Raw genomic sequence first — 20,991 nt, 5'->3', positions numbered from 1 at the left:
TCTCTTTGTAAAAAGCTATCAAAAAAAAAAAGTAACTGAGATTAAACTAATTATTATTATTTAGATATTTCTGATTGTAGTGCACGAACCACAAAATATATGAGAAATATAATCCACTGTGGAATTAATATTAGAAATTCTAAAAATTTAGTTCATATAATTTTTCTACTTTAGCATGTTTAATAATGTACCTTACATTTTTTAACATGTAAATACACTGTTAAATATTACCTACTGATAATTTAAAATAAAAAAATTTGAAAAGAGCATATTCAATTTTTCCTGGGCTTTAAGAAAGAAAAGATGATGACATGGAGAGGAGGAAAGATATAAAATACTATGATGGTTGCTGTCGAGTTTGCTGTTTTTCATTTTTATTTTTTAATATTAAATAGAATGTTAAATGGTATTTTAAAGAATCCTTACTGAGGTCATTTTCAATGTTTTCTTCTTTCTCTCTAATTGATACAGTTCAAGGATAATGACCAGACATTGGGAACTTTACAAGTTCAAATACTCTGTTTAAACATGGAAATTAAATATGAATCAAAATCGAATAGATCCACCCATTCAGGGATATACACTAGGTAGCTAAAATACAGAGGTCCACCAATCACAATACAGAAGAGGATCACAGTGTTAGGAGAAATGGAAAGTGTTATATTGTGCTCATATTCAAATATTAGTGGTTTTATATAAAGTTTAATGAACTTTATAACTTGTGTGAATCATTTCTTTTTTCAATTTGTGATTACAACACCTGCAAATGGGATCTGGAAGTTATGGTGGCAAATACATAAAAAGAGATATTTTGGAATAATATTTTCTAAACACTTGTAAATATATAAAGATAACTTTTATGGGGCCAGCAGTTAGTGTAATGGTTATGTCGCTGGACTCCCACGTAGTCGACTGCAGTTCACCTCCCGGACCCGGTGGCTTAAAACTCACACCGGGCGCGTGTGTATGCATGCCCATGATCCCGAGAGGAGAATGGAGGAGAAGGGATTGCGGCGTGACCATCTCCCCTGGGGGGTGATTTCTCGCTTTCTGTCTCTATGTCTCTCTCTGTCTGGTGAGCGCACGCACCCTACAGCAAGAAAAACTTCTCAAAAAAAAAAAAAAAGATAGTATTTATACATGTATTTCCAATTCACTTAGTTCAATTAAGAGAAAGCTGTCTATAAAATTCCCAAACAAATCTTACCTAATTTAAACTAATAGACAATTAAGTTTCTTATTAATAGGTCTAGTTTTCTCTGTAGACAAGTAAATGAGACACTTTTATCTTTCTGTTTTGACAAGCAATATCTACATAGACATGCAAAGTCTATAGTTTGTTCTGTACTGGAGGAATACTGTGATCACACTTTTTTTGACAGTTTTTTGTTATAGGGCACATGCACTCGCCAGATAGACAGAGAGAGACAGAGAGACAGAAAGCGAAAAATCACACCTCAGCGGGGATGGCACGCCACAATCCCTTCTCCTCCATACTCCTCTCAGGATCTTGGGCACGCACGCACACGCAACCGGTGTGAGTTTAAGCTACTGGGTCTGGGACTCAAACCGTGGTCGACTAAAAGGGAGTCCAGCAACATAGCCATTACACTAACTGTTGCTCCCTGATCACACTTTCTTAATAGTCTCACCATTTTTAAAATTATAAGAAATAAACTTTAAAAATATTATTTTAAAAAGATTTTTACTGACCTAATCTAGTCTCAAATGTGATCTGCTCATTCTATTTTGTACTATACAATAGCTCTGGCTACTACTATTTTACGATTTTTTGGTAGATTTGGGGAGATCCTAGAGAAAATAATCCAAAACATACATCCAATGGTCAATCTAATTTTCAAATGTATAAGGAACAGATTATTATGGAAAACAGCATGTGTAACATAACAAAAAATCAGTATTGAATCTTTAGGGATGGTAGTTAGCTTTTAAATTAGTGCAATGTAGTTTTCTTTAAAAGTTTGTGTTATTTTTGAGTATGCCTTTTGTTATGCAAGGAGATCACTTCCTAATGCTTGCAAATGCCCTTACTATATGCCTTTGCTAACGCAAATATCTTATCCCTTTGTTCCTTTGTTGTGCCTTTTGGAATCCAGTGGATTAAATGGCACTTTGGGAATTTCTAATACTTTATAAGTAAATATGGACTTAAATTGATGTATAAACCTCAAGATTTATGCTAATCTAGTCAATTTCATTTTAGGTATTTCAAGGAAACCCCCTAGTTCTGCACAAATATTGTAAGCACTCAATGACTGCCTGTGAAGCATAAGTGTTTTTGCTACCTACAAACAAAAATCTTTACATGACCCAGATGGTCAGTTTCTAAGTAACCGATCATTCTATGCTAGAAAACTTGTCTTCCCTATCATTCCACACATCAGATACAAGACATGGCCAAGTATAATTGATTAAATTATTGTAATGTTCATACATGTCCCTTTTTATTTAAATGTAGCAAATTCAAATATAATGAATCACAAAGGTGTTACCTTTACTTCAATGATTTTCAAAGCTGTTCACATCTAAATCAGTAAAATTCTATGTATTGTTGTGAAACATAAGAAATCAATTTCCTAGAACTCAGCAAATAAAAGTAATTAGAAAGTAAAATGAAAGCACCCTCCAAACTTTCTGAAAGAAAGTCCATCCTGGGGAAAAATATTTCCACTTCCTAAAATACTTCATAAGGAAAATTATTTTCTTATTATGTTTGACTATTTTAAGTAAATTTAACACTCCTAACATTTGTCTTCTTGTACTAAGTATTTCTCAAACCATCTTAAACAGAAGTTGTTCAAACTTTGAATTATGCATATGCCTCTCAAAGAAGAAAATTGTATGATAGTTTCCTAGAAATTTATTTCAGAATTCCAAAAAATTATTATTTATTCTCTTAAGTGTTCTATCAAGATATAAAATGTCTTGGAAAGAAGCAGTTAGCGTAATGGCTATGTCGCTGGACTCCCATGTAGTTGACCATGGTTCGCATCCCAGACCCGGTGGCTTAAAACTCACGTAGGGCACGTGTGCGTGTATGCCTGATCCCAAGAGGAGAATGGAGAAGAAGGGATTGCGGCGTGACCATCACCCCTGGGGGGTGATTTCTCTCTTTCTGTCTCTCTGTCTCTGTCTGTCTGGCGAGCACACACGCCCTATAGCAAAAACCTCTCCAAAAAAGACAAACAAACAACAAACAAACAAACAAAAAGATATAAAATGTTTTTAATTTCAGGATAAACATTGCACTAGTTAAATGATTCAAATTCTGAGGGGATGTCTTTGGGGAATGTTTAAAAATATTCTGAACATTGTTTATTCGATAGTATTTTGGAAATAATTTTTATTGATCTTTATCCACAAAACATTGTCCATGATTATATATATCACCAGGTAGAATTTTAGTAAGTTGCAGGGAACTATTTAATCTCATTCATTTTATCCTTCCCTCTTTCCATGTAAGGCATATATACATACATATGTGTAAGTGCATAGGGTTTTACCTGCATTGCCCCTGTATCATTTGATGTTTGAAAATACATTACCTTGGGTGAGATGATGGAATAACATCTGAGCAAGACACAAGAAGCCTTTCTGGAATGTGGAAGGATATATTATCTAGTAATGCTGCAATAAACATCAAATGGGGTTTTTAAATGTCTTCCCTTTGCCTTTCATAATTTAACCTATTTGCTTGCTGCATTTAATAATATCTCTCATGAAAATAATTACCACAATTCTGGAAGTAACAAGAAAACTCTATTTTTGGATTACTTGAATTTTTCATCCTTGTCTTTATCATAGCTAAGTTCAGAAATGTGTTCCCAATCTACTTGGACAAGATTATACATACACATAGGAAAATATTTAAATAAAATAATAAACAATCTATTTAGAGTCAAAAAGCTAGACTATGTTCATGGATCTATTAGTGCACTTAAAAAAAATAGTATTATTAAATGCAATAAATTTCACAGAAAATTAGTCTGGCTTATTTCTACATTAATGAGTTAATTTCTACAACAAAAACAGGAAAAAATATTTATAATAAATTTAAATTGAACTAGGTTTTTCTTATTCCAATGCTTAAATTGTATATTTTGATAAAAATCTGAAGGCTTTTATATAAAGAATTGGATTAGAGACTGATTTAGCCAATTTCCAAATGCCATGGGGCTGGAGGAAGTAGCTAGAAGGGCATTACAGAGAGGCAGTCGGGAGACCAGCAGCTGGCATAATGATTATGGCACTGGATTCCCACATAGTAGAGCATGTTTTGAGTCCTGTACTTTACAGCTTAAAGTTCATGCCAGGGCACATGTACAGATGTGTCCAAAATCCTGAGAGGAGAATAGAGAGCAGTGTTACCATCCCCCACTAGGGTGATTTCTCATTTTCCATCTCTCTGTCTTTCTGCACAACATACATGCCCTATGACAAAAATCACTCTTAAATAAATAAATAAATAAATAAATAAATAAATAAATAAAAGTCATTTAGACTCATTCTCACATTTATTTTTGACAATAAATTCTGAACCAGAAAAAGAAGTTTAAATGTTTGACTCTTGAATTATTCTTAGTCACTTGTAAGACCTTTTTAAATAGGAGCTATATCAAATAGTCACTGAAAGCAAAGCTTAAGGCAGGAATAGAAGTTAAAGAAATAATTTACATTGCTGAACCTCATTTAAATAACTTAAGTAGTTGTGCTTCACTAAGAGTAAAGACAGATATTGACATTTTCTGTAATAAATTGCATATTAGAAACTTTAACTTTCATAGTTATTACACTTTCACATCATGGTATAAGCGTTTGTGTACATTCTTAAGCTGATAATTATTTAAAAATCTAAAACATAACTTTCAAAAGACAACTGAGTTAAATATTAATGGCATAAGTCTATTTGATGTTCACTCCTATCCTCTTCAACAGCAAAATAATACTTTTTCAGAAAAATCACTTCAAGTAATCTTCAAAATATTAATCACAAGTAAAAAGTATCTAATTTGTTTTTTTTGAGAAGTTTTTGCTATAGGGTGCCTGCACTCACCAGAAATAGAGAGTCAGGGAGACGGGAGACAGAAAGTGAGAAATCACCCCCTCCCAGGGGGGATGGCCACATCACAATCCCTTCTCCTCTATTTTCCTCTTGGGATGTTGGGCACACATGCACATGCGACCGGCGTGAGTTTAAGTCACCAGGTCTGGGACTCAAACTGTGGTCGACTACATAGGAGTCCAGCAACGTAGCCATTAAACCATCTGCCGGTCCCTAATTTTCTTTCTTTATAAAAAATAACAACTATTTAGCATTCACCTCTAGGTACTTTACAAATATATTTTTACTAAGAGATTTTTCTGAATATGGATGAAGAAGATCAATGAACTAGTTTAATACTAAAAAGGTCACAAATGAAATATTTATATTTTAAAATCTAATTAACCAAGCCTATATCACTTTTCAAGTGATTGTATTCTCAAGGGAATAATCATTACTCAATAAGAGCTATTTTCCTGCCTTAGAATTCTGATGAAAAGAGTTATCTATACAGATTAGTTTAACATTTAACTTTAGATGGTTTCTCTCTTTTTTTCTTTTCCACTGAGACATCATTAATCTGCAATTTTGTAATGGTATTGTAACAATAACAATAGCCAATATTTTTTAATTTATTGTTTTTGTTTTCATATTCAATACTGTGTATCATTAACAGCCAGTACTTTTTAAAATTTGTCTTTGCCTAGACAATAGCGTTAGGGATGTTAAGCATATCCGCCGCTCACAGTCTCCCAGCAACACTGTGACCTGTGTTGTGGTTGTTTTAATAACTCTCTCTGTTTGAATACAGTTTGTTGTTTCCATAACTTTCTTTGTTTTAACAAAGAGATATCTCAGTCTTAGAGAAATTACATGGCTCACCCCAAGGACATACACAGTAAGTAATGGAACAAAGATTTCTTTACTCCTGATGTAGTCCATTTAAGTGCAAAGTAAGAGTTTTCTTACTTAGAAATGATAAAAGCAAATTGTATAATGAATCGGATATATCAGCCATGACCTGTCGGATTTACCACCTAGAAGGAACATAAGTTAAGAGGGGGTTCATACCAGTAGGGTCATCAGGGCAAAGTATGTGCGGTGGCTATGTGTTTTCCACTCTCCTTTGCTTAACTTCCGTTGTTGAATTGGGAACAGTAAACTAAAAATGATTAACTCTGAATTTGAAAGAAAATATTATAGTATCATATATAGTTAGAGATGTTTCTTACGTAGTTGTCTTGTATTTCAATAATAGCTTCCAAAGAGAATAATATATATTTGGAGATCGTTAATGGGAGAAATATATATACAAAGATTTGTTAAAAAACATGTTAACAGAAAGCATAGTTTGCTTTATATATTATTTTTAGAGCATGAAGCACTAGTTATTAAATCTTGTATATATTTGAAATTCAAAAAAATTGAAATTTCTTTCTCTATTCACTAGCATTTTACAAAACAAAACAATAAAAAGAGCTAACTCCCCATAGTTGAAAAATACTACTCTTTCTCTAGTCTTTCTTCAAAGTGGGTTTAGAAAATCAGAAAACAATTCTGTGGAAACCAGTAACTTCTTGGTATATTAGCTAAGTCATTTCCCTAAACTTTTGCCATCTAACTAGCATGATAAAATTTTATAAAGGAGATGTGAGAGCGGCATAAAATTAATTTTTCTATAATAATGTTATTACCTGTTTCTCTTTATCAAAAATAAAATAATTATATGAAAGCACACTTTGCTTTGGCACGTATGGTCCAAGATCATTGACGTGGTAGTTAAGGAATTTCCATTTGACACAGAGTGGAGACACGAGGAGTACACTGTGTTCTAGCACAGGTAAATCACAAAATTGCCTGGATACGGTCCCGGCCACCATGTCACAGACAGGAAAATTCTTTTTTTTTTTTTTTGGAGAGATGATTTTTACTGTAGGGCTCGAGCGTTCGCCAGACAGACAGAGAGAGACATAGAGACAGAAAGCGAGAAATCAACCCCCAGGGGGGATGGTCAAGCCGCAATCCCTTCTCCTCCATTCTCCTCTCGGGATCTTGGGCACGCACGCACACGCGCCCGGCGTGAGTTTTAAGCCACCGGGTCCGGGACATGAACCGCGGTCGATTACGTGGGAGTCCAGCGACATAGCCATTACGCTAACTGCTGGTTCCCAGGAAAATTCTTATTAGGCAATCTGCAATCTCTGAGCATGTTAAGAAATACAAATAAAATAAATCTATTTTCTGGACAACATAAAATAAACATAGACCTAAGACTCTGTCATTCTATAGTAAAGCAAACTAAAATTCAGACAGATGAGAGATATGCAAGATTGCCCTACTAGTGTTTGATTTAGGATAGCAGCATATATTCTGATTCCTAGATAAGTATTCAAGTAATTGTTAAATATTAGCACTAATTTTAAAACATGATTTGAACAAACTTCATTTTACATACACATTTTCTCTTTCAGGAATGATTTTCTCACAATTTCGCAAATTTACTTTTGTATATGTATATGTCACACATAATCCACATCAGTTACAAGGAATATGCTATTTTACTGAATAATATAGTTTTTATCATTTAAAAAGATAATGACAATTTTATAATGTTATATGAGTAAATAGTTACATCATCATGTTAAAAATTATTTTGAACACCTATAAAATATATTTATCTTCTTTTTTCCTTGTAGATAACACAGTATCACCAGTTTAATTTAGTTTTTATTACATAGTCCTTATTTTCCTGTTCATATTGTCAGAACTGTGTAGTCTTCTTTATATTCAACTACAGATGTGTAACACTGGGCTCGTTTTCTTCACCACTTACCCGTCTTGCGATTTCTACTTTATCAGTCAGCATATCTTATCCTATTTCCAATTACTTCTTTGTGGATATTTCTGTATTGCTTTTGGGGATTTTCAGCAACCGCATGCCAAGAAAAGTGGCTACCATCCCTACTACGTTCTCATAATGTGAACTAATAGAGAGCCTTAAGATCCATCACTAAATGTTTGTCTCATGCCTGAAATGATATGTTTAAATATTAACTGAGAACAACTGGGAATAATAACCCAAGTAAATCACTTAATCTAAAACTGTGATTTAAAATCTTACACTGACTTGGGCATTTTTCATTTAACGTTGTCATGACATAGTAATAGTGAATTTTTGATAAAGTAGTGATATGATAATACTCTTTGTCTTTCCCACTGGGAATCAAGATTTATATTGAAGAAAAGAGTTACTTAGACTTCTTTAAATAGAAGAGGATTTGGAAAATATTTTAAATCATTAACACTTCAGTTTCTGAAATAGTGTTTGAAAATCAAAAGTAGGTACTGTATCAGGAAACTGATGACTGCCTGTTACTACTGCTGTTTTCCTGTCTCTTTAGTTTAATATTTCTTGGATAAAATTTCTTTTTTGAATAATTATCTAATAGTTTCTAATTTGTGGGTTTAATAGAACTGTTTTCTTCTGTTTTTTAAGACACACTTTTTAATGGTCTTGGGCTTGGAGCAGTCATCGGCCTGGGAGTTGCTGCGCTTTTACTAATCCTTGTGGTAACAGACGTCAGCTGCTTCTTCATTCGACAATGTGGGCTACTGATGTGCATCACCAGAAGAATGTGCGGGAAGAAAAGTGGCTCCAGTGGCAAAAGTAAAGAACTTGAAGAAGGAAAGGCTGCATACCTGTGAGTATGGGGCATTTAACTCCTTTTGCCTTAAGCAAGAATCGCAGTCGAGCATGACGAGCATGACGACTGTACGTGGAAGCTCTGCTTTCTTAGCAGAGCAAAGTGTGACTCATGACATTGGGTATGCCCTCCTTGCTTTCTGACTTTGAATCTATTTAATCTTAAATACAATGTCCTCTACAGCCAAATGCCTCCGAAAACAATCTATTCATACATCAATTCCAAAGTAGGGTCCTCACTGAAAAAAATGCAGCTTAATTTAATGATCAATGACAGATAAATGGTCAGCAGACAGTCTCACAAATGTATTCATTTATGATTTCTCCCATCATTTTTCAATTTATATGGAATAAAAAAAAAGAAGAAAGTTCCGTGAGTTAAAAACTCAACTGGGTTAAAACATAATAAAATATGGCAACTCCTGCAAGTGTAAAACGTGCCTACATATACGTTTCAAGATTTCTTGTATATTAAATATTGTTAAAACAGATTTTGAATTTACTGTTTCAACTTTTGATTCAGAGATGACTATATTTCATAATTTGGAGCTCTCTGGGGAGTCTCATTTAATTAAACAGAATATGAATTCTAAGAAAAGATGGAAAGCACATGTACCCCATAGCAAAAATCTCTCCAATAAAAAAGAAAAAAAATTTGAAATCCTCTTACAAAATTTCCACATTTATAAATGAAGAGAAAATAAATTTTAGAACATGTTTTATTGCTTATAAAAATGAGAATATGGAATATCTAATACTAAACTCTCTTTAAAATTTAAAATTATTTCACCCCCACTCATGGATTGTTTAGTAATTAATTCTGTAGCTAATGATAATGTCTCAGGAGTAATGTCTCAGGAGTTTGAGGAATCCAGAATTTCATGTATTCAATGAAAGTGGAAATTGTATTTTTGGTTTATTCCTTCACTAATGCTACTCTTTTCTGTGATGAGAAACTTTACGTTGATCAGATTTCATGACTTTACCCTATTTTTTAATTTTCTTCAACTATCTTGGAGCATTTGATGTTGTTTACAAACTTCCCTTGAATATATATCATCTCCTTCAAGATTCTCTATCTTTTTTGTGTCTGATTAGATCTGATCTTTGATTCTTCAGGGTTTTGTTTTGCCTTTTTTGTTGTTGTTTATAATTTATCTTGTAATTATAAATGGCATCTCTATATGGATGAATAGCAAATGAATACACATCTCTGGTTGTCATCTCTCTCTTGGTGTCTGGATACCTGATAACTGCTATGTCTAAACAAAATGGCAATAACTAATGCTCAAAATGTTCAAGACTTCACCTAGAATGATCTCCCGAATTGTATTTTTATTTCTGTGATCTCCATTTAGATCAACAGCAAAAGTATATTTTAAGTAATGCTTCAGTCCCAGACAAAAATTAGATTTCACTGTACAGTTGAATACTTTAATGAGAGATGTGATAAATGCAATGGAATCAATATACTGTCTAACATCTCTTGCTTTCTTCATCACAGCATATTTTACTTCTTAATAACTGTACTTTTGCATTGCATAATTAATTGAATTAAACAGGTTACTAAATTTAGTTTGGATTAATCAATTATGTTTGCTAAAGATCATGTGTTTTCAAAAGAGAGAAGCAGAAAGAGAGGGAGAGAAAGAAAGCATGTACCAATGGAGTGTGACCAGGTTGCAATTCCTTCTCCTCCACTTTTTCATACTATCGAGAATTTGAGCGTGCATGGACATGCACCAGAAATGTTTTTAAATCAGATGGGATCAGGATTCAAGGTTCTCCATCAAACATGTAGAATCTGACTCCCTTAAGTAACAGAACACTGGGTGACCCTACTGTGGGTTTTTATTTGTTTTTAAGCAGAGACACAATGTAATACACATTGTGAAAACACTATGTTGCATAATTACCCATATATATACACATTACATTTCTATATGTATATATGTTCACATATAATTTATATTTATATTGTTCTTATATCCCTATAAACACATACATACATATATACATACATACACCTGTACAAACATAGATGTATATGAGGGTACTTTAAAAAGTTCATGAAAAATGGAGCGAAGATGATTTTAGATGATTTTTAAATGCAGAGCACAGTATAAAACATTGACAAAGAAATTACATATGTAGATATATAAGATTTATTTTTGTACATATACATGGACATAATATATATTTTTATATGTAATTATAATGCTGGTGGGTATTTCTTCAACTAGTTCATGGAAAATGCATATTATGTAAAACTATACATGGATTTTAAAAATTTTCACTTCAAAACGTGATACTTGGGCAACCAGCAGTTAGCGAAATGGCTATGTCGTTGGACTCCCACATAGTAGACCGTGGTTCGCGTTCCAGACCCGGTGGCTTACAGCCCACTCTGGGCACGTGTGCATGCGTGCCCAAGATCCCGAGAGGAGAATGAAGGATAAGGGAATGCAAGGTGGCCATCCCCTCTGGGAGGTGATTTCTCATTTTCTGTTTCTCTGTCTCTCTCTGTTTGTCTGGCGAGCACACGCACCCTATAGTGAAAAACCTCTAAAAAAAAATTGATACTTTAATTTCATCTTTCTACAAACATTTGAAATTTATATATATACAAAGGGCCAACAATACATGTAGAAAAATGAAATTCTAAACACACACATACCTACCTGTATGTATATATATATATATATAAATATATATATATATATATAATTTTTTTAATCTTTTCATTCTTGTTCATCCTCTGAGCAGATATTTGTGGAATAAATGCCAGATACCAACACTGTTATAGAATCTTGCAACAAATCAGTGAACAAAACAAGAGCTTATTTATATAGAACTCATATTCCAATGCAGAAAGGCAATAATAAACCCTAATTAAAACTAAATATCCAGCAGTGATAAACACTAAGAAAAATAAAAAGCCAAACATTAAATTATTTATATGAGATCATTAAAGACCACTCAAAGGAAAAGAAAATTAAGCTGAGGCTAGATTTTAAGGAGCTGGCAAAATAATAACAACCAAGAAGACAATCTAGGCAGGAATTTCAGTTAACACAAAGGCTCCAAAGTAGATACTAGCTTTTGCTCTGCTAAAAGATGAACATGGAGAACAATTTGGAGATTCCTCAAAAATCTACAAATAAAACTACCATATGATCCAGCAATCCCACTCCTTGGTATCTACCCAAAGGACAGAAGAATACTTAATTGGAAAAGTGCTTGCACATCGATGTTTATTGCGGCACTTTTCACGATTGCTAAGTCATGGAAACAACCCAAATGCCCATGAACTGATGAATGGTTAGAAAAACTGTGGCACATATACTCAATGGAATACTATTCATCCATTAAAAAACAACAAAACCCTGGCTTTTGATAGGAAGTGGATGAATATGGAAGACTTACTGCTGAGTGAAGCAAGCCATGCTATGAAGGAGAGGCATTGTATGTCCCCACTTAATATATACCAAGTGTCTGCACTCTATGACTGAAACTAATTGTCTAAAGGATATAGAAACCCAGTATATAGATGTAAATACCAGATATAGTGTGTGTGAAAGAGGAGGGTCTGAGGAAGGACATGTGGGGGAGGCAAAGCATTAATGGCACAAAGAGGTGTGGTATTATTTGTTGAAGATATTTCGTAGTTTTATCAACAGTACTAGGGAGAAATCTTCACCTGTTGAAATATCCACTTTGTAAGACAAATAATAGTGTGATTGACTATTTTTTTTCATTTCATTTTCAATCAATGAAATGAAAAAATAAATAAATAAATAAAAGACGAACATGAATAGTAGAGAGGGATTGGCACAATTATCATACTGGAGAATAAATTATTAGGAGTTGGTAGATTTAGAGAAAAGACTGAGAAACAAGACCAGATTATAGGATCTTGAAATAATCAAGAAGAAAAATAATGATCTTTTGTCCCAACTCAGCAGTATTAAAGTCATAAAAAGTGGATAGGATCTAGGTATAGTTGAGGCAATGTCAATTGATTCTTGAATGATTTTACTTTGGTCTGAGGGAAAAGAAGAAATAAGAAGTACCTTCATGTTTTTGTCTTGATTAACTGGAAGAATGGTGTAACCATTTGTTAAATAATCAGGTATATGCAAATTCTGTTGTTTATTTTTATCTTATTCTAGTATTTGTTAATTTGTCTATAGTCTGTCTATGAATTATGTTGAGTTTAATTAACCTTAAAGAATTCAGAAAATGATGGGACCAGCAGTTAGCATAATGGCTATGTCACTGGACTCCCATGTAGTCGACCACAGTTCGAGTCCTGAAGGCTGTGGCTTAAACTCATACTGGGCACATGTGCTTGCATGCCCAAGATCCCAAGAGGAGAATGGAGGAGAACAGATTGAAGCATGGCCATCCCCCTTCGGGGGTTATTTCTTACTTTCTGTCTGTCTCTCTCTGTCTTTCTGGCAAGTACACGCATCCTATAGCAAAAATATCTAAAAAAAAAAAAAAAAAAAGAATTGGGAAAATGAAAAGCACATGATTAATTTAATACTTATTATTGACCATGCAACTTTATGTAATTATTTAACTTTTTCCACCTTGGAGAAGCAGCTTTCAACTGTTTTTAAAAAAACGCGTTGTTGGGAACCAGCAGTTAGCATAATGGCTATGTCGCTGCCACGTAGTCGACTGCAGTTCGCGTCCCGGACCCAGTGGCTTAAATCTCACGCCGGGCGCGTGTGCGTGCGTGCCCAAGATCCCAAGAAGAGAATGGAGGAGAAGGGATTGCAGCATGACCATCCCCCCTGGGGGGTGATTTCTCGCTTTCTGTCTCTCTGTCTCTCTCTGTCTGTCTGGCAAGCGCACGTGCCCTATAGCGAAAACCTCTCCAAAAAAAAAAAAAAAGAGTAATATAATATCAAATACTAGGACATATTTAAAAACATTTAATACTTTCTAACGTTAGTTTTAAAATTACATAGGCAACATACCTTAAATATACCCTTCTCAAACATTAAATATATACCATGCACATACATATTTTTATTTGTACATACTACATAAGTATGAAGTTTCAAAAAAGTCATGAGATTTTTTGCCTATGGCTTTCTTTGCAAACATGCATCATGACTGTTCCAACAAGCCAATAGACAAAATATTGTAATCAATAGTCCCAGAGTAATGCAATTTCAGCAATGTTTCACTTCACTCAAATCTCTGCATCATTCTTTTTAATAAAAGCATGTGTGTATAAATAGTGGTATTTTAAAACTAATGCAACAAAGATATATATGAAGTAGAAATGAAAGATCTTAACACAAATCTTATTTGCTTCCTTAGGTATGCATATTATTAATATTTATGAATTTATGCAACATGAGTATACCTCACACTAGTCCAGCTGAGGATACTGTATACACTCTCATCATATATTTACTTTCAAATATTTTTCCATGCAGCTTATAGTTTGAAAAGAAATGAGATTTTAGGATGTATACGACATGCGGATATTTCTATGTACACATACACACACACAAATACATGAGTAAGTTGTCGCATAGTATTGTCGCATGGTAATGTAGTTTCAGTAATGTTTTATTATGTGTTTCAGCATATAAATCTCTAAATAATTCTTTTTATTTTAAGTAATATTTTATAGAATTAAACATTTTACTGTATTTTTCCACTTCTCTATTGTTACATGGGTCATTGGAAAAGTCACGATGTATTTTTCTGTCTTTCTATGCAAAAACGCATCATGATCCAATAATTTAGTTAATATTTCAGAATTTTAAAATACATACTGTGTTTCCAAACATTCTTCTACATGAATCTTGTAAATGTATAATGAACTCCAAGGTGCAGACTGGGAGGCCAGAACTGAAAAATAGTGACAAGTTGTCCACAAAGCCTATTCCAACTCACACTTCAAATAAAATGAAAGAGTGCCTGTTTTTTTCTTTTCTTTTTTTTTTTTTTTTGAAAGGTTTCAGCTATAGGGTGTGTGCGCTTGCTAGACAGAGAGAGACAGAGAGACAAAAAGTGAGAAATCACCCCCCAGGGGGGATGGCCACACCGCAATCCCTTCTCCTCCATTCTCCTCTCATGATCTTGGTCATACACGAACACGCGCCTGGCGTGAGTTTAAGCCACAGGGTCCAGGACTCGAACCGCGGTCAACTACGTGGGAGTCCAGTGACATAGCCATTACGCTAACTGCTGGTCCCAAGAGTGCTTGTTTTTTCTAAAAATAAAAGGTTATCGATTTTTAAAAATTTTTTTGTCTGTCTGATAAGTGAAAAGTATCATTTTAATGTTATTTAAGATTTGCATTTTCTAGTTCAGGTTGGGCCTGAGCTTGTCTTTTTGAAAATATTTTCCTTAGTTACTTTTAATACCTTTTTGGAATTCTTTGTTCATATGTTTCACACACTTTCCCTTTTTAATTTAATTTATTTTATACATCCAACCTGTATGCATCACTGAGCATAAAGTCAATTTATGCAACATGAGTACACCTCACACTAGTCCAGTTGAGAATACTGTATACGCTCTCATCAACAGACAACGGTCAGTTCATGGAGCTAACTTTTTCTCTTATTTTTAGCTTACCCAGAGTGGACCTTAACCGTTTGATGTATTTGTTGCAAAAGTTTTTCCCAATACCTTCCGAAGCTTAGATTTTGCTTTGATGCCATTAATTAAATGAAAATTTACATTTTTGCTCAAGAATTGAATTTTATAAAACCTTTTTTGGTGTTTAAGAAGAGTTTTCCATATTTTGAAAATGTTTTCAGTTTACACATTTTAGTAGTGTATTTCCTAACCTAAATCCTTGTTTTGCTCCTGCGGTTAATACTGATCAAGTGCTGCATATGTATGAGGCAGTGTTCTAAGCACTCTATGGGAATTAGGTTCATGCCTTTATCATCTGTATTTTATTAACTGTGCAAAAGAAAATTGCAGGAAGAAAATTTTTAGTACACTTTCTATTTTTTATTATTTGACTTAATTTTATTTGTTTATTTTATTTTGAACAGAGAGAGAGAGAATGAGAGAGAGAGAAGAAATGTGAGAAAGTGAGCTGCCAGGTCTGGGACTTGCACCACAGCCAGCTGTATGGGAGTCCAGTGCCCTTAACCACCACGCAAATTGCCAGACCCACTCTCTGTTTTTCATGAATTATGAAAAATGACAAGTTTTCTTATACATTTTAGATATGATGTGATAATGAAATAGGATAAAGATAATATCTGGAAATGCATTTATAAATTAATACATATATGTAGCAATGATTCTTTTTATTTAAATTATATTCTTGAAAATATGTAAATATTTTAAAACTAAATGATCACATTATAGTTAAAAATCTTCCATAATAATAATAATAGACGGCAATTAAAGCAATGAATTTTATCCTATATATAAATTTTTTCTTCCAAATTTGAAATACAGAAGCAATACATGGACTTGAATCCAGTAGTCAGTTATGTGGGACTCGGTTAACCTTAGCCAACACACCACCAGCTGGCCCTAATTGTCATAATTTTGATGTTTTGATGAGCAAAAGATACCTAGACAAAATGAGTTTTTTATTTATTTTATCCTAAGTGAAAGTATGGCAAAAAGTTTAAATGGACAAAATATTTCTTAGTGATATTATATATCTGATCACATTACATTTCATTGGAGTGAGATAGGAATAGGTGTAGATTTTAAGATGTGTTCTACAATGCATTTATTTTTACACGACCTATGTAAGATTTTTGTGCTTTCTTTTCCAGGAAAGATGGATCAAAAGAGCCAATAGTGGAGATGAGAACAGAAGATGAAAGAATCACTAATCATGAAGATGGGAGCCCAGTAAATGAGCCAAATGAAACCACACCGTTAACAGAACCTGAGTATGTAGCTTGAAACACTTGTTTTGTATAGGTATTTGTAAAACAATAACACACTATCATTATTTGTAATATATATTTACAAATGTAGACATTTGTAATAGAATCATGTTGCTTCTTTTTAAATCAAAATATATATTAGTATGGAAAATCCATTTTAAAATGAAACATTTTACATGAATATTTTCTAGCAATGTCAGATAAATTCTACTGTAATCATAGCTTTATCACTTTGTGCAAAAGTATCTGAAAGAAGTATGTAAGAGAGGTGGATTGTCAACACTACTCTTGCTCTCTAAGAAAGCAATGTTGGGGGACAGTTGGAGGTGAGGTGGTTAAGGTAACTGGATCCCACAAGGCAAAATGTGTGGTTTAAATCCTGGACCCACTGTAACTTGAAAGACTCATAAGGTGCATGAATACACAATCCTGAGAGGGGCGTATAGGAGAAGCTATTGTGGCATGGCCATCCAGGCAGGAGAATGATTCCTCTCTTTCGTTCTCTCTGTCTGTCTCCAGCAAGTGCATGTGCTCTATAGCAAACAAAACAAAACAAACAAAACAAAACTTCAAAAAAGAAAAAAGGGAAGTGATGCTTTCAAAATGTAATTCATTCTTATTTAAATAAAGATGGGTCATGAAATTAGTCATTGCTTTGAATATAAACATGGCAGGGAACAATACCAAAGAACAAGAGAAAATATTGTTAAACTCCATTAGTTCAATGAGTATGTAGCACATGATGCTTGGTCTTCGTTTAAGACTGTGTCATTTCTTTCATTTTCCTCCTCAGCTCCATTAAAACTATGGCAGACAGTTCATTTACATGTACATAGGTAAATGTGTGCCTAGATTTATGCTTGTGGAAATTAAAATAATTGAAACTGAAAGCATTATACAGAGTTAATACATTCTATTGAATTCATTCGATACTAACAAAACCATGGGTATCACACTCTACTGCTTCCCAAAAAGATTTTCATATTTTACCTTTTTTAAAAATAATTATCTTTCTTTCTAGCATTCTCTTGCAGAATAACCTGATGTAAGTTTCTCATCCTAAATTAAGGGTTGTTTACATAGTTAAAGAAATATTTTGTTTCTGAAATCCCATCCAGTTGCTCTCAAGGGATTATATTATTAATATTTAGAGAAAATACTACTTTATAGCTAAAATATCAGTATAAATCCTTAGGCAAATTTTAGTGATTGCATTAAGAGATCATTAATTGAAGTTGTATTAAACTATCATGAGTGGGTTCTGTAATTTCACCCTTAGAAATCAGAAATCTTTTCAATGAAGGAAAATGTTGCATAACAAAACAAATTTCTGTTTATCAATTAACACTTAAAATTAGTGTATACAGAAGCTAGTTAAGAAAATGCTCCATCATACAACCAGGAGATATATATATATATATATATATATATACAATTTAAAAATGAGATCATTAATTGAAGTTGTATTAAACTATCATGAGTGGGTTCTGTAATTTCACCCTTAGAAATCAGAAATCTTTTCAATGAAGGAAAATGTTGCATAACAAAACAAATTTCTGTCTATCAATTAACACTTAAAATTAGTGTATACAGAAGCTAGTTAAGAAAATGCTCCATCATACAACCAGGAGATATATATATATATACAATTTAAAAATAAATTACCAGAGGTCAAGCGTGCTCACCAGTAGGAGAGACAGAGACAGAGAGGGGAAGTGAAAAAGTACCTGCTATGTGAATGGTCACATCAGAGTCTCTTTTTTTTTCTCCATTTCTCCATTTCTCCTTCTTTTTTGGATTTTAGGCATGCACACACACACACACACACACACACACTTGACATGTTTCTCAAGCCTCTAGATATAGGACTTGAACTATGTAATCAGACATGTGGGATACAGCAACTTTAAGCACCATGCCATAGGCTGACCTATAACTGGGCTATATTCTGGAATGGAGAAAAGATGATTTAATAACTAATCTAGGTCTAAATATTAGAAAAGAAATGTGCGTTAATACATGTAATGAACAGTAATGTTTTAAAAATGATTTAAATAAATATAAGTAGACAAAATTATATATGCAGATACACATCATCCAAAGAATTGGTTGAAATTACTAGTTAATTAAATAGGAAAAGAGCATTTAACAGGCACAAAAATGCAAGTATCTTTGTTAAAAATGATTTATATAATAGTATCTTTGATTTAACACCTGCTGCATTAACGCTTTGAAAAAGCATATTATATGCCTTATAGTTGTACAACAATAGCATACAAAAATAATTTACAAAATATAATGAAATTGGTAAAATAAATAAAAATTCAATGAGTAGGCACTATATTAAGCATTATGCTAACCTTCTATTAGAGCTCTAAATTTTTCTATTTTTTGATGCCAGAAGTGTCCCGTTGTTTGTGTAATCTTTTATTTTCAATGTTTCCATCTAGTGCTTGGACATGAGAGAAAGAAAGCATTGCACATGCACTATATATAGCGGCTATGAGACAGAATTACTATAAATGCATGCCCTGGTTGGTACTAAGTAGTTGATACTTTCTTCCCAGAAATGGATCTCACTCGTTTGTGTGACTTACTTTTAATTGGTTAGTTTTATATGATAGCTTCGATCTTCAGAGTACAGAGGTTTGCTCTTCTCATTCCAATGTGTAAAATATTTTCTATTATATAATTGTTTATTATACTGCATTTTTCAAAGAAAAAAAAGACAACACACTCAGTAGAAAGAATAAAAATGGAATCAGGGATTTATTTTTAACTGACAGCCAATAGAAATCCTTTAGTGAGATCGTGACAATTTGACAGCATTATGATTAAACTGAATAAAGGTGAACCATCTAGTTCTACCGCTGCCGCTTTCAACATCTTCTTGGCTGGGAGGCTCCTTAAATGGTAGGAGGCAAAGCCCTTATTTTGTGGAGAAACATTTCCAAAATGGAGTTAAGGTTTTTCTCTTACTAAAATATCCTGTCATTGTCAGCTGTTAAAATAGGCCTTCTATTTGTATGTTTCATGGCTAGTTTTTCTCAAAATCATCATTAGAATTCTTGTAATTCCACAATTGTGAGTTTACAATGTGGAAGAGAATTCAAGTCTAGTCCACTATTGCTTCAAGAGTAAATTAACCTGAAAACCCAAAGTGAATTAGATTGCTAAAGGATTTCCCTGGCACTGTTGAAATAAATTACAAATAAATTCTAGAGGAAACGTAAATAGTGACATACACTGCCTCTCAAAATATTGAAGGAAAAACCATGGAGGTGAATTAGAACTCTTATCTTAATCCTCCTGATGTAGACAATAATATTTAATAAAGAGAAGGAAATTATTCCCTCAAGTCAGAAACACAGGCGTAATGGTAAAATATTGAATTGGAAAATGGTAGAATAAAACTGGAAATCTTCATTTAGTAACATCATAATATTTGTGATACTATCTTAATATTAATAAATAAATATTGTTATTACTCTATAGGTTACAGTTAGAAACAATTCTCAGAAAATTTGCTCAGGGGACCAGCAGGTGGCATGGTTATTAAGGCATTGGACTCTCACTTGGCTCACTGTAGTGATAATCCTATACCGCATAGCTAGAAAACCACCACGCACATGTGCACGCATACCCTCAACCAGAGAAGAGAATGGAGATTAAGGGGCTATAGCTTGGCTATCCCCTGTGGAGAGTGATTTCTCACTTTCCTTCTCTGATCTCTCTCCCTTTGGCAAGTGCATAAGCCTTACAGCAAACTTAAAAAGAAAAATATAGTGCTCAGAAATGATATGAAAGTAACAAGAAAAATATATTAGGGAAGAGGGTACCAGCAGATGGTGAAATGGTTACATCTCTGGACTCCCACATGGTTGACTGTAGTTTATGCCCTGGACCTGGAGGCTTGAAACTCACACCAGGCACATGTGTGTGCATGCCCAAGTTCTGAGAGGAAAAAAAATCACCCCCCAAGGGGGTGATTTCTCACTTTCTGTCTCTTGTCTCTCCAGCAAGCACATGCACCCTATAGCAAAAAATCTCTCTAAAAAGGAAAAGAATAAATAGTGAAGAGCCCAAAGAATATACCTGATAAATATAAAACAATGAGAAAATCCTGAAATACATTCATCTCAATTTAGTAATAAGGAACATCATTAATTGACCCAGTTTCTCAATTTTTGATAACAGAATTTTGCAGAAACTATTTATTGTTTTTACTTGAAAAACTCGAATACTAATAAATCATGCATTTGACATATAAAATATTTATGTCTGTTTACATTCCAAACACCTGATTATATTTTCATATCAATAACTAT

At 33.3% G+C, this 20,991-nt stretch overlaps 1 protein-coding gene across 1 annotated transcript in view; it reads left to right on the top strand.

Moving 5' to 3' along the window:
* Positions 1 to 20,991, top strand: part of NCAM2 (neural cell adhesion molecule 2) — a 602,380-nt gene that overhangs the window by 580,379 nt on the left and 1,010 nt on the right. Inside the window, exons 17-18 of the mRNA XM_006162056.3 lie at positions 8,559 to 8,763; positions 16,547 to 16,666. Coding sequence (XP_006162118.1) covers positions 8,559 to 8,763; positions 16,547 to 16,666 — 325 coding nt within the window. The remainder of the gene's footprint in view (positions 1 to 8,558; positions 8,764 to 16,546; positions 16,667 to 20,991) is intronic.

Source organism: Tupaia chinensis, unplaced genomic scaffold (assembly GCF_000334495.1).
Source record: "Tupaia chinensis unplaced genomic scaffold, TupChi_1.0 Scaffold139612_1, whole genome shotgun sequence".
NCBI classification, from domain to species: Eukaryota; Metazoa; Chordata; class Mammalia; order Scandentia; family Tupaiidae; genus Tupaia; species Tupaia belangeri.
The sequence above is the reverse complement of the archived record's forward strand: the minus strand, read 5'-3'. Positions and strand labels throughout refer to the sequence as shown.